General features: G+C 34.5%; 1 protein-coding gene across 13 annotated transcripts in view; it reads right to left on the bottom strand.

Moving 5' to 3' along the window:
- Window positions 1-12,605, bottom strand: part of CNTN4 (contactin 4) — a 916,127-nt gene that overhangs the window by 297,481 nt on the left and 606,041 nt on the right. For all 13 annotated transcript variants that reach the window (XM_038565823.1, XM_038565822.1, XM_038565816.1 and 10 more), the window contains 2 exons: window positions 12,308-12,434; window positions 4,065-4,240 (listed from right to left, as the gene is read on the bottom strand). In XM_038565823.1, the coding sequence (XP_038421751.1) occupies window positions 4,065-4,240; window positions 12,308-12,434 (303 nt within the window). The remainder of the gene's footprint in view (window positions 1-4,064; window positions 4,241-12,307; window positions 12,435-12,605) is intronic.

Below are 12,605 nucleotides of genomic sequence, written 5' to 3' on the forward strand. Positions count from 1 at the left end.
TTCAGCCCAGGGCGTGATCCTGGAGACCCAGGATTGAGTCCTGCATTGGGCTCCCTGCATGGAGCCTGCTTCTCCCTCTGCCTGTGTCTCTGCCTCTCTCTCTCTGTCTCTCATGAATAAATAAAATCTTTAAAAAAAAAGACATTTTTTTTCCCTCATTGATTATGAAAATGCTTGGGGTGAAAGCAATTAGTTAGTGACATTCAGGAGATGTCATTGTCATGCTTCACCTTATATCACTGAAGAAAAGTATTTTATTTTAAACAATTAAAAACAGTTTTTGAATAAAGGCAATTTTTTAAAAGAAATTTATTTTCCTAAACGATTAGGAAAAAAGTCTAGAAACTGCTGAGTGAAGATCAAGAGGTTGGATTTTAGAAAATGACTATAATATAAAGTATGTAGGTTTATAAAAATACAACATCCCCAAAGTAATTTTATACAGATATTTTCTTTGTTGTGTCACTAAAGAGGAAATGAATTAAAGAATTTCTTTATTCATACATATAAAGTGTTCCAGACTTTGCATATAAAAGGATGGACAAGATAGTCCCAGTTCTCTTAGGACTTAGATTCTATCATAGCAATTAAATAATGAGAGAAAATAAATATACAAAATCATGCTATGTTGTATTAAGTCCTAATGAATGAAATAGAGGATACTGTTATGTAGAAGTAGAGGGGCAGAAGAAGGTAAACAGAAGAGAAGAAGAGAAATGATAGGAATTACTTCTTAGGTTAGACAGGGTGATGTGAAAACTTTCTCTTAGGAGGTCATATCTAAATTGAGAATTAAGGATCATGAAAAGTGAGCATGTGAAGGATAATAAGAAAAGCATGTAAGACAGAGGGAATGAAAATCTTTAAAAAATTTTTTTTAAAAATTATTATTATTTTTTAAGATTTTATTTATTTATTCATGAGAGACACACAGAGAGAGGCAGAGACATAGGCTGAGGGAGAAGCAGGCTCTCTGTGGGGAGCCTGATGTGGGACTTGATCCCAGGACCCCAGGATCATGACCTGAGCCAAAGGCAGTTGCTCAACCACTGAGCAACTCAGGCTTCCGGGGAATGAAAGTCTTAAGGCTCAAGTGCAAACGATAGTCTCTCATTTTCAAGAAATTAAAATAAGATCATGGTAATGAATTTGAGATTTATTCTAAGTACAGTAGAAGGCATAAAACAGCAAGGTGGAATGATCTCATTTACATGTTTAAAAGATTAATCTGCCTGTTTTATGATAAATGGTTAAAGATGTAGAGAAGATGCATGGAGACCAAGTAGGAGGGGGTGCTGAAGAAATAATACATGATTTTAACAAGGCCTTTGGCAAAGATTCTCACTAGTTCAAGAACACATAGGAGAAGCTGGGGTTCAATTATAGAATGGGAAAAATTGTAGCTAATTGAATAAGAACATGCAAAGAATATTGATTTAAAAGTTCAATTCTATCACAGTGGAAGTTCTGTATTGGCATGCTGCCCCGTCCTGGTCAACATGTTGTATCAATTATTTGAATGTACACATGCTTATCAAATTTTCTGCTGACATTAAAGGAGGAGGACAATCAATATGTCAGATTAAAAAAAAAGATTTAAAACAATTTCAACTGTGAGGGAACAAAGGGTCACCACTCAGAAGGTGAATTTAATAGGGTAAATATAATATTCTGAATTTAGGTTAATAAAATAACATGGTTGGGTAGCTTGGGATTAATAGACACTCATAAAAAATCAATCCTCAGATTTTACTTGACTGTATGTTCAAAATAAGGTTACAATGTGAGACGAGGGCTTTAAAAAAGATGAATATTAATGTCAGCTGCATTCAATGAAAAAGAAGTTCACATTGTGGAATACTGCTGTTCCCATTGTCCCCTGCAAAGGTCAAGGCACATGCATAGAAGCTAAATGTGACCATTTAGATATGGTCACAATTTAATAGATAAATGTACATAAATGAGTGTGTTATGAAGAAGATGGCTGTAGATTAAATACTTGGAGAAGATAACAATTATGAAACAAGGCACATTTACATACTTGAAGCCTAACCAGAATCATACAGTAAGCACTGGGAGTCAGAGTGACAGAAATAAAAATATTTAGCTCAATTTTAAGAAAGAGATATTGAGTTTGTTTTTGTACTTTTGAAAAACTAGAGCAGTCTACCATGGGTCAGGATGATTTGTGATGAACAGGTGAGCTCTCTGTTTTTAGAATTTTGAAGGCTGAACAAGTATCAGCCTTGGATTCCAAGGGTGGCAGGATGCCTACATTACACATTAAGTGGAATAAACAAGGTGGACATCAAACATTGGTCCTCAGGCCAATTCAGCCACAAAATGAGTGGTAGTACTTTTCCTTAGGCTAAAATAATGTAATTAAATGACCATCCTCAAGTAGATATTCTGTCTTTCAGATAGTTTTGGTAGTAGAAATGCCTGGGCTTTTACAAAAGGATAGTCTTAAGAGCTGGTCATTTGTTTTTTAAATGTCATTAATTAGAAAAATAGGGTTGGTAATATTATGTCAACCTCTTATTTTTTGTTGTTACTGTTGCTATCTTAAAAGTTTTCCTATGCTTTGAAGCCCCAAAACTAAAGAAGTACAGAGTTTCACTGAGTGCAGAGATCTCCTTGCTCTGAAAAATCCATGATTCTATGATTACCTTCCAAAATGAATCCAATAAAATTCACTTGTCATTCCTAAAAAATAAATACAGGTATCAGACTTGCATTAAGCTAAGAGAAATAAATTGTTTCATTCTGTAACACTGTCGGACATACTATCCTTCTATTATTCTGCACACCTGAGAATATTTGGCGGATTCTATCAGGAGATATTCACAAACAAAATAATCTGGTAATCCTACATATACCTAATACTCAGAAACTTCATTTTTCTTTTTCTTTTTTTCTTTTTTTTGAAAAAGATTTTATATATTTATTTATGAGAGACACAGAGAGAGAGGCAGAGACATAGGCAAAAGGAGAAGCAGGCTCCCTGTCAAGGAGCCCGATGTGGGACTTGATCCCTGAACCCTGGGATCATGCCCTGAGCCAAAGGCAGATAGATGCTCAACCACTGCGTCATCCAGGTGCCCCAGAAATTTCATTTTTCAACTAGTAAAAATGCCACCTGATGGCAATAATAGATTAAGCACTGGATATTCGATGTATTTGATGTTGAGTTCCCAGAGAGGATTTTGTTAATGAGAATATTCTACAGTGTTACTGCCAACAGACTTTGTAATTATGAAACCTTTGACATTAATGCACTGCTGTATGAGTTGGGATTTTACACAAGGAAATATATAATCATATGCAAATACATAAACCCTTGAAAATGTAAGTGAACATAAATTTCCAAAGTTATCTATACTCAAATGTGTACTCACAAGTCTTGCCTGTGGATTTTATTTTCAACTTGCTATTTTTAAATTCTACTTTCTTTGATATGCTCATGAACTTTTACTAGGTGATGGTCTTAAGAGATGGCAATTTATTTTTTTAAATGCTCTAAACTGGAAATACAAAAGATATAATGTAAAAGTTAATATTTTGTCTCTACTTTTCGTTGTTATTATAGTGGTTTAAAAAATTTTCCTAGTCTATAAAATGAGAAAAAAAAAACTAGAGAATTATAGTATTATTAGACTACCAACATTTTTTGCAACTCTGAGTTTTATGGTTAAATACTTCTCAAATTGACTATTTCTGGCAGTTCAGTTGCTTGCTTATATATACTCTATAATGTGTGTGTCTATGTGTGTAATTTCTTGTGTATGTAAATTTGTGTATAAATTTGAGTGCCTGTGAATTTATATATGTAGAGTCCCATAACAAACTCTCACATAATCAAACTGTTTTAAGCCTTATAAAAGCAGAAAACATCTTCCACTTAAATTTACAACTTATAAACAAGATATTTTCAAATATGTAAAAAAGGTAAAGATCATATAACAAATTAAAATCTATTTGGTTTTTATAAAGAAACTGTTTTAAAGGCTTAATGGTACAAAAACTCAAAGTAACATTTGCAGCATCATATGATTGCTACTTACAAGCAAACCGAAGCTTTGCTTCTCTGCTAACAATTGTTCCAAATGAGTTTGTTGCTATGCACTGGTACATTCCAGCATCCTGGGTTTTATTGGGGTTATTGATCAACAAGCTGCCTTCAACAACACTGTAGCGGAAATCCACACCAGTGTCAACATCGGTTCCATTTAATTTCCACCTATAGTATAGAAATGCCAGTTGGTAAAGCCTTGTAATATTAATCAATATTTCTGAATCATCTAAAACATAAAAACTATAAATAACATAAAATATCATCTGTGACTTTTTTAACAATGGTAAAAAAAAATTAGAAATGCTCTACCCAGCAATGGTTGACAACTTACATGCTATGGAAAGAGACAATGATATTAAAATTTTAACACCTCCTTTTGTGGTTACTTTGATACTACATAAACTTCACTTTTTTTTTTTTAATTCCTGTAGCATCTTGTACAAGTTTCTTCAAATAGGGCTCCTCAGCAAAAGTCCTTTTTCTAGTTTGTAGTTATTCTTCTTTTTTCTCCTAGTTTGTAGTTATTCTTTAAATGGGTCTATACAGATGACAGAATACAGCACTTTCGGGTAGATTGCTGAGTATTTGATGAAATTGCAGTGGAGTTGCTTTGATATGGTCCTTAATATGACTGAAATGGCTGACTGCAAAGCAATGGAACTCTATTGATTTAGAGCTGTCTTAGGGACCAAACTAGTCTTAACCATGGATCACTTTGAAGATCTTCTTAGCCAATGGCACTCAGCATCAATCAACCATCCCAGTAAACTCCAGATCAGGTCATTTGGTAACAGAGTCAAAGAGAGTTTTGTTGTTCTTCTCTTTGTTCCCCTGAAACATCTATTGTATCTGGCTGTAGTGTTTGGCCTTATAAATAAATTTTACTGGGACTTACACATTTAAATAGCAAAGCTTTACTAATAAGATCTTTTCTTTTCTTTTCTTTTCTTTTTTCTTTTCTTTTCTTTCTTTTCTTTTTCTTTTTTCTTTCTTTTCTTTTTTTTCTCCTTCCTTCCTTCCTTCCTTCCTTCCTTCCTTCCTTCCTTCCTTCCTTCCTTCCTTCCTTCCTTCCTCCCCCTCCTTCCTTCCTCCCCCTCCTTCCTTCCTCCCCCCCTTCCTTCCTCCCCCCCTCTTTTCCAATCACATTCCAAAGAGAGCTAACTTTAACCAAATTGCCTTTCTTTGAATATTTAGGAACTTCTGAGGTAATACAATTCAGTAACTGTATCTTTTTTAGTCCCCTTCCCTCCCAAATTCTACACAAATATCAGTAATGAAAATATCATAGTTGAAACTTATGAAATATCAACAATCTCACAGCAGCATTCACATTGGGAGACCAAAAAGTAAGGAAACGCTGAAACACAAAAGAAATCGATAAGAAACAATAACAGGACTAATGAATGAGAGACTTTTATTTTTATCTCCTTCAATCAGTAAAAAACAAACAAAAAGCCATTTAAATGTGTACATGTACATACATGCTCATTGTGCTTCCTCTCATAATATTCTGGAGTACTATGGTTGGTGTGTGCAATATAAAAGGATTTTTAAAAAGATTTTATTAATTTATTCATGAGAGACACAGGGAAAGAGACAGAAACATAGGCAGAGAGATAAGCAGGCTCTCCACGGGGAGCCCAATGTGGGACTCTATCCCAGGACCCCGGATCACACCCTGAGCCAAAGGCAGATGCTCAATCACTGAACCACCGAGGTGTCCCAATGAAAAGGATTTAAATGAAAATAATGCAATCTACTTTGTTTCAAGATTTTGGATATTTGCTATCAACAAAAGCAGAAGTTTAAGTTATGATCCTTTTCTTTCTTTGAAGATCTCTCTCACACTTCAAGGTCAATTTTAAATCACACCTCTTCTAATGAAGTCTTTTTCAATATTCCTAGTCAAAATTAATCAAAATTTTCCACAATCTCCTACAGGATTCTCTGCTCTATTATATAGGAATTTTGCCTTCACTATAGATAATTTGGCTAGATTACTTTTGTATTGTCCCTTAAGCAACCTAGACCTTGACACTTTTCTTGTGCTCAATAAATGCCAGTGGAACTTGACTCAGTATTTTACTTCTCTGCTGTATATTTCAGCTTTGAGCATGCACAGTTTATGAAGCATTCTGGCCCACCACAGCATGATGGTGTATGTGTGTTCACATCTATGTCTTTGAAATGTAAAAATTTAGAAGCATGAGGGGCAGGATAGGTAGGTCAAAATCTCAAAATGGGACATAGCTCTAAATGTGTTTGTTTATAAAATGGGTATTAGAAATACACATTGTTTTTAAGCTTGACAGTAATTCTCTCTGTTTTCTGACACAGACATGAAAGTAATAAGCAATAAAAAGAGAAAGCTGGGTTATATTTTAGCAGGTCTATCTGCACATGAATCTCTAGAAATGACTGTCTGCTTTAGACATTTTTTTTTGAGTCAGCTGATCACGTCTTAGCTATAACTCTCACTTCAAATGATAGTCAAGCAATTTAATATGACAAATCTAAGAACTCAAAGAGGAAATTGCAATATAATGTGAGCTGCAAGCAGAATGTGGAATTTAGAAATGGACCATGTGAGCCTTTTTAGAAAAGTGGTTGTGGGGATAATGAGAACACCTCTGTAGGTTTGTCTACACTAGTCATCTCAACCTAAATGCTCTGCAGAAAGTCCTTTAATCTACTTTATTGCCTGCTTTTACATACAAATAGCAAAGGAAAAGGGATTATTTAGAAAATAAAGTACTTGCTGTGAAATGCAGTTGAGACTAGATTACAAAGCACTATACCCAGTTTTATTGCAAGGCAGTCAATGTTCATTCCCACTGAATGTGGATTGCACTGAATTCCTTATCTTATTGCATACAGGAACACTCTTGAAAAATCACAGTTTATTTTCAATGTTTGAGTAATCTTTTAAGTACTGGTAATAGAGACAATGCCCATGCAGAGCAAGAGAGATTTTCCCAAGGGTCAGGACAAATTAGTGAGTCTCACAAGCTGATTTCTGAACCACTTGGGAAACAGAACTCAACTCTCTTTCAGAGAGACAGGCTGTGCCCAACTGAACACTGACACTATGAAGTTCTGGAAGGTAAAATCTTCCAGACTATGCTGTGAAGCTATGTATGGAATTTATTGTAATAAAACCCTCTTTCTTTGTTCACGGTTTCAACTTTGGCATGGAAGAAGGGGCAAGGTCTTTCTGACTTGGAAGGTGTTGTTTATGAACTAAGTTGAATAGAAACCTTACAGCAAAAGTACTCTAACCAAGTACTTGAATGTCCCTTCTGTCTGGAAAGGGAAGCTGAGTGCATTAAGTAATGCCACGAGTCCTTAAGAAACTTTAATACAAAGAAAGTTGGCAAAAGTCAACACTTCTTAAATTTTTCTGGGTTTGGGTCAATCCTTTCAAAGTTGAGGGGCAGAAAACAATGAAAAGAGAAGGCTCAGTGGAGGGAATCAACACAAAGAAGAGAGGTCAGTCGTGGTATTTGAGGAAAAAACCTTATGCTGTAAATCCCCATGGAGAGTTCACCTTGAATCTCTCCTACTTGTTCTCCTCCCTCAAAGTCAGCCTGAAGACTGAAAAAATGTAGCCAGAGAAATGTTTGAAAATACCTCATCTCTCTCTTCTCTCTCTTGCTCTTTCCTTCAAGAAGGAGTTTTTGCTCCTAGGTAATAACTGGCTATTGTTACAGAGAAACTGCCAAAGGTATAAAGGAAAACAGTACATTGCAACCAGTTGCTGGTATATTTGATTAAAAGTTTTCTTATCAGCTTTTCCTGGCAATCTTTAAAAACATAATAGGTTTCTGTTCTACTGCTTGTTTTAAGTAACAAAGCAGGCCCCTAATATCTTGAAACACAATGTTACAAAAGCAAAGTAAATTAAAGGTTAATTAAAAAAATAAAAATTAAAAAAATAAAGGTTAATTAAAGGTCATTAGTGAAGTATTTTTTTTTCTTTCTTTCAGAATGCACTTCCTTTGGCAAAATATCCATATAGCAAAACATCATTTGCCCCCTCCAGATTCAGTTAAATATCTCCTTTTCTATGAAACTTTCCCTGATATCTTCCCCTTCTATCCTGAAAGTAGACTTTCTTTCCTCCAGGATGCCCTAGAGCTTGGACATCCTTTACAGCATTTATGGCATGAAAGTTGTAGCATAACATTACAACTATCTTCACCACTTCTAGGCAGTCCTCCAAAAACACAGTACTTGAACATGTAGTTTGTTCATCTTTAAATACCTAAAACCTGGGTGCTGCCTGGTTATATAGTATTTTAATACACTGGCTTAATATAGTATTTTAATACACTGGCTTAATACCTTACCTGGACCACGTATTTTTCAGAATCCTAATACATACACAAATTCAAAGGAGAACTGCTATGGTAGACTTGGGTAGAAGCTCTGCAAATACTCACCCCAGATAATTGCTAAGCTAGTTCTATGTACCTAGAATTCATAGTTTGAAAAACACTGGGTGGTGTGATGAATGATGACGTATTTGATGAATGAATGAATGAACGGCCACACAAATGAAATTCTAAAATAATTTCTACTCTACTAATACTACCATCCTTTAACTTGTGTAAGATGTCCTTTGCCTTCTGCCAATTTGCAAACTAAATATCTCAGCTCATATCCCATTTCTGTGGATCTTTAATGATTCAATCTTTCCTCCCCTACACTATGATATATGTTATATATTATTTTGGTTTTTACACACTATTAGCTTAAAATTTTTAACATTAAATGTGAATAAAGGCAAAATCATATTTATACGATATATGGAGTCACTGTTTCTGCATGGCTCAACAAACATTTATTCACCAAACATTTACTTTTTTATCTTTTTGTGAATTTCACTTTTTAAAAAAAAAAAGATTTTATTTATTCATGATAGACACAGAGAGAGAGACAGAAACATAGGCAGAGGGAGAAGCAGGGAGTCAGATCTGGGACTCTATCCCAGAGCCGAAAGCAGACACTCACCACTGAGCCACCTAGGCATCCCAAATTTCACTCTTTCCCTCTGAAGTCCCAAGACCTCTACACTCCCTTTCTCCTTAGTTAAGAATGACATACACACCACATTTTTTGCCTATCTTTGGAATTTCATGTCTTTGTAGATTCCTTATATGTATGAAATTTGATTTTTTTCTTTTACTATGCTTCATGTAAATTTAATTCTGAGTTCAGCTAGAAGAATCTTGGACAGAAGAAAATTTTGTCCTTCCCAACATTATAAAGAATCATAAGACAATAAAGATCTGTGTCTAAGAAAAGTAATATTACTTTTAAAGTCTCCATTTCCATTTTGATTCTAATCATTTCCTTCTTGATGGTTAATTATAATCTCTAATTTTGGCTTTTTATTTCCCTTGATTTTCTTTATGATTTTATCAAGTATGTTGGTATCCTTTTTTTTTTTTTTAAATATTTATTTATTTATTCATTCAGAGAGAGCGAAGAGAGAGGCAGAGACACAGGCGGAGGGAGAAGCAGGCTCCATCCAGAGAGCCCGACATGGGACTCGATCCGGGGTCTCCAGGATCACACCCCGGGCTGCAGGCAGCGCTAAACCGCTGCGCCACCGGGGCTGCCCGTATGTTGGTATCCTTAAACAATTGCTCCACCTTACCTGCTCTTGAACTTTATGAATATGAAATTATACTATTATTTTGTGACTCGTTTTGTTTGCGAAAAATTATGTTCCTGTGATCCATCATGCTGCAGCTGTAATTCATCATTTTCACTAATGCATGGGGTTACCTTGTATGAACATACCAGATTATATTTATTTATATTATGCTGAATTTAGTTTCCTAAATTTCTGCTAATCTGGTAGGCTTGCAAGAGTGTGTCATTTTAGTTTTAATTTGTATGTTTCTTCGCACTAATGTCACTGATAATCTTTCTACATATTTAATGGATATGTGATACTCCTTTTCTTAGAAGTACCTAAGCAAGTCTTTTGGTAATTTTTATACTAGGCTACTAAAAAAGGTTTTTTACTTTTTGATTTGTGGGGGTTTTTAAAATACTTTTGGATATTATTTCTTTGCCAATGACATGTATTAAAAATATCTTCTCCCAGTTGGAAGCTTGAAATTTTACTCATCTCACTATTTCTGTTGAACAGAAGTTCTTACCGTTAATGAAGTTAAATATTTTCTTTTATGATTTGTGCTTTTCCTGTCATATTTGAGAACTATTTCTTTCACTCCCAAGTCATAGATAGTATGCCTATCTTCTTTAAAAAGTGTATGTGTCCCATGTAGGTCTTCTAGTCACCTGAAATTGGTCTTTGTGTATGTGGTCAGGTAGGGTTCAAACTTTCTTTAAATTTTTCTTAACCATTTGTATAAATCCATTGTGCAGTATATCTTTTTAAAATTTATTTCCGGGGCACCTGGGTGGCTCAGTAAGTTAAGTGTCTTTGGCTCAGGTCAGGATCCTGGGGCCCTGGGATTGAGCCCCTCTTCAGGCTTCTTGCTTCATGGGGAGTCTGCTTCTCCCTCTCCCCCTGCTCCTCTCCTACTTCTGATCTCTCTCTCTCCCTCTAATAAAGAAAATCTTTTAAAAAATAAAATTTATTTTTATTATTGTCATGACTTTTATTTTTTCTTTATGTTCACAAGACAGTATATGTTTTTATTATTTTTGTTGTTTAGTGTAATTGCAGTTGATTTTAATGTGGAAATACTGACCTTTACCACTTGCTTTACCTATCATTTGTTCTTGTATCTCAGATACTCTACCTCAGATTGTTTTTATTTTGTTTCAGTTATATCTTTTAGAATTTTCTTTAGTGAGTACATCTGCTGGAGTCAAACTTTAGTTTCTGAATGCCTGAGAACATATTTATTTTGGTCTTTTTACAAAATATTTATGCTGTAAACAAATTTGACAGTTAATTTCTCTCAGCATATCAAAGATCGATCATTCTTGCATCTTGACTTTTTGTTACTATTGAGTCAATTTCTGGTTTGCTATTTGAAGGTTATTGATGTTATAAGTTTGACTATTTTTATGATGTCTTCAACTTAGGTGTTCTGCTGCACTATAATAATTCTAGATGAGGCTTTATTTTTATTTGTACTCCTTGAAGTTCATTTGGCTTCCCAAATCTATAGCTTAGAATTTATTTTATTTTATTAACTTTTTTTAAAAGATTTTATTTTAAGTAATCTCTATGTAGTACCAACATGGGGCTAGAACTCATGACCCTGAGATCAAGAGTTGCATGTTCCACTGACTGAGCCAGCCAGACACTGCTATAGCCTGGAATTTTTAATTAGCTTTGGAAAATTCTTAGCCTTCTGTTAAAATATTGCCTCTGCCTCATTCTCCCTTGCTTTTTCTTATGGAACTCTGATTAAACACATATAAACGTTTTATATTAATCTCTTTTTATCCACTTTCTTTTTCTCTACCCACCTCCCTTCTTTCTCTATCTCTCTCTCTCTCTCTTTGGTTCTCTTTATCCACTTCTGCTACCTTTGGGTAATTTCTTCAGATATACCTTGCAATTTACTAATTCTCCTTTCAGTTGTGTCTCATTTATTAAAGCCACTTGGCACCAAACTTGAAATTGGCAATTACTTTTGCTTTATAGTTCTTTGGGGAAACAAGCTTATTTCTTGTTACAAGCACTCTAAGTACATATCCTTTCGATTTCAGGTCTATTATAGGAGGTATTTTCATGTTAGACTCTCCTCTTAGTTGACTCTAGGCTTTGTCCTGTGACTATCCTGTGAAGCTGCAAAACCCAAAGTTCCAGTACACATAGCTCATCAAGGCGAAAACTGCTTTTAGGGGTCAGTTTTCTTCTCTGGGTTACAAACCCACTTATTTTTTGAATTCTGAGTATTTCTTACTTTGATACCAGTTTGTTGATACATATGTTGAAAGAGTTTTTAAAAATGTGTTAAGAAATGTGTAGGCTTTCAGTGAGGGGGTCAAATAGGATATTTAAATCCTAGTACAGCCAGAAACAGAAGTTGAGCACTAAACTTTTCATGAGTACAATAATCTCTTTAGTGTCTCAGGATATCCTATGATGCCTGTCTAAAAGATCTTTATGTAACTAGTACTCTATAAGTACTTGTCGATTGATTGATTGATTGATTGATTGATTGATTTATTATTTATTGTTGATTTTAATAATAGAATTGCATGCATGGAAACACATGATTTAAATGAACAAACCTGATATGCGGTTTTGGATTCCCTTTAACTTCACAGTTGAGCTTCACCTTTTTCTCCTCAGAATTCAAAGGGAACATTACATGACTTGGTTCTTGAATAAAAACAGGGCCATGCAGTGTGTAGTCATCTGAAATGAGAGGAAAAAATGTCAAAAATAAATAACATCTTCCAAATAGGAAGAATAACAGAAAATAACCACAAAATGAAAATAAGAGAGATAAAATTAAAAAAATAGTAATATACAACAGGTTTAGTTTCAGCCTTTACATGAATTTCCCACTGACGACTAACCCTTTGT

Source organism: Canis lupus, chromosome 20 (assembly GCF_011100685.1).
Source record: "Canis lupus familiaris isolate Mischka breed German Shepherd chromosome 20, alternate assembly UU_Cfam_GSD_1.0, whole genome shotgun sequence".
In the NCBI taxonomy this organism is placed as follows: domain Eukaryota; kingdom Metazoa; phylum Chordata; class Mammalia; order Carnivora; family Canidae; genus Canis; species Canis lupus.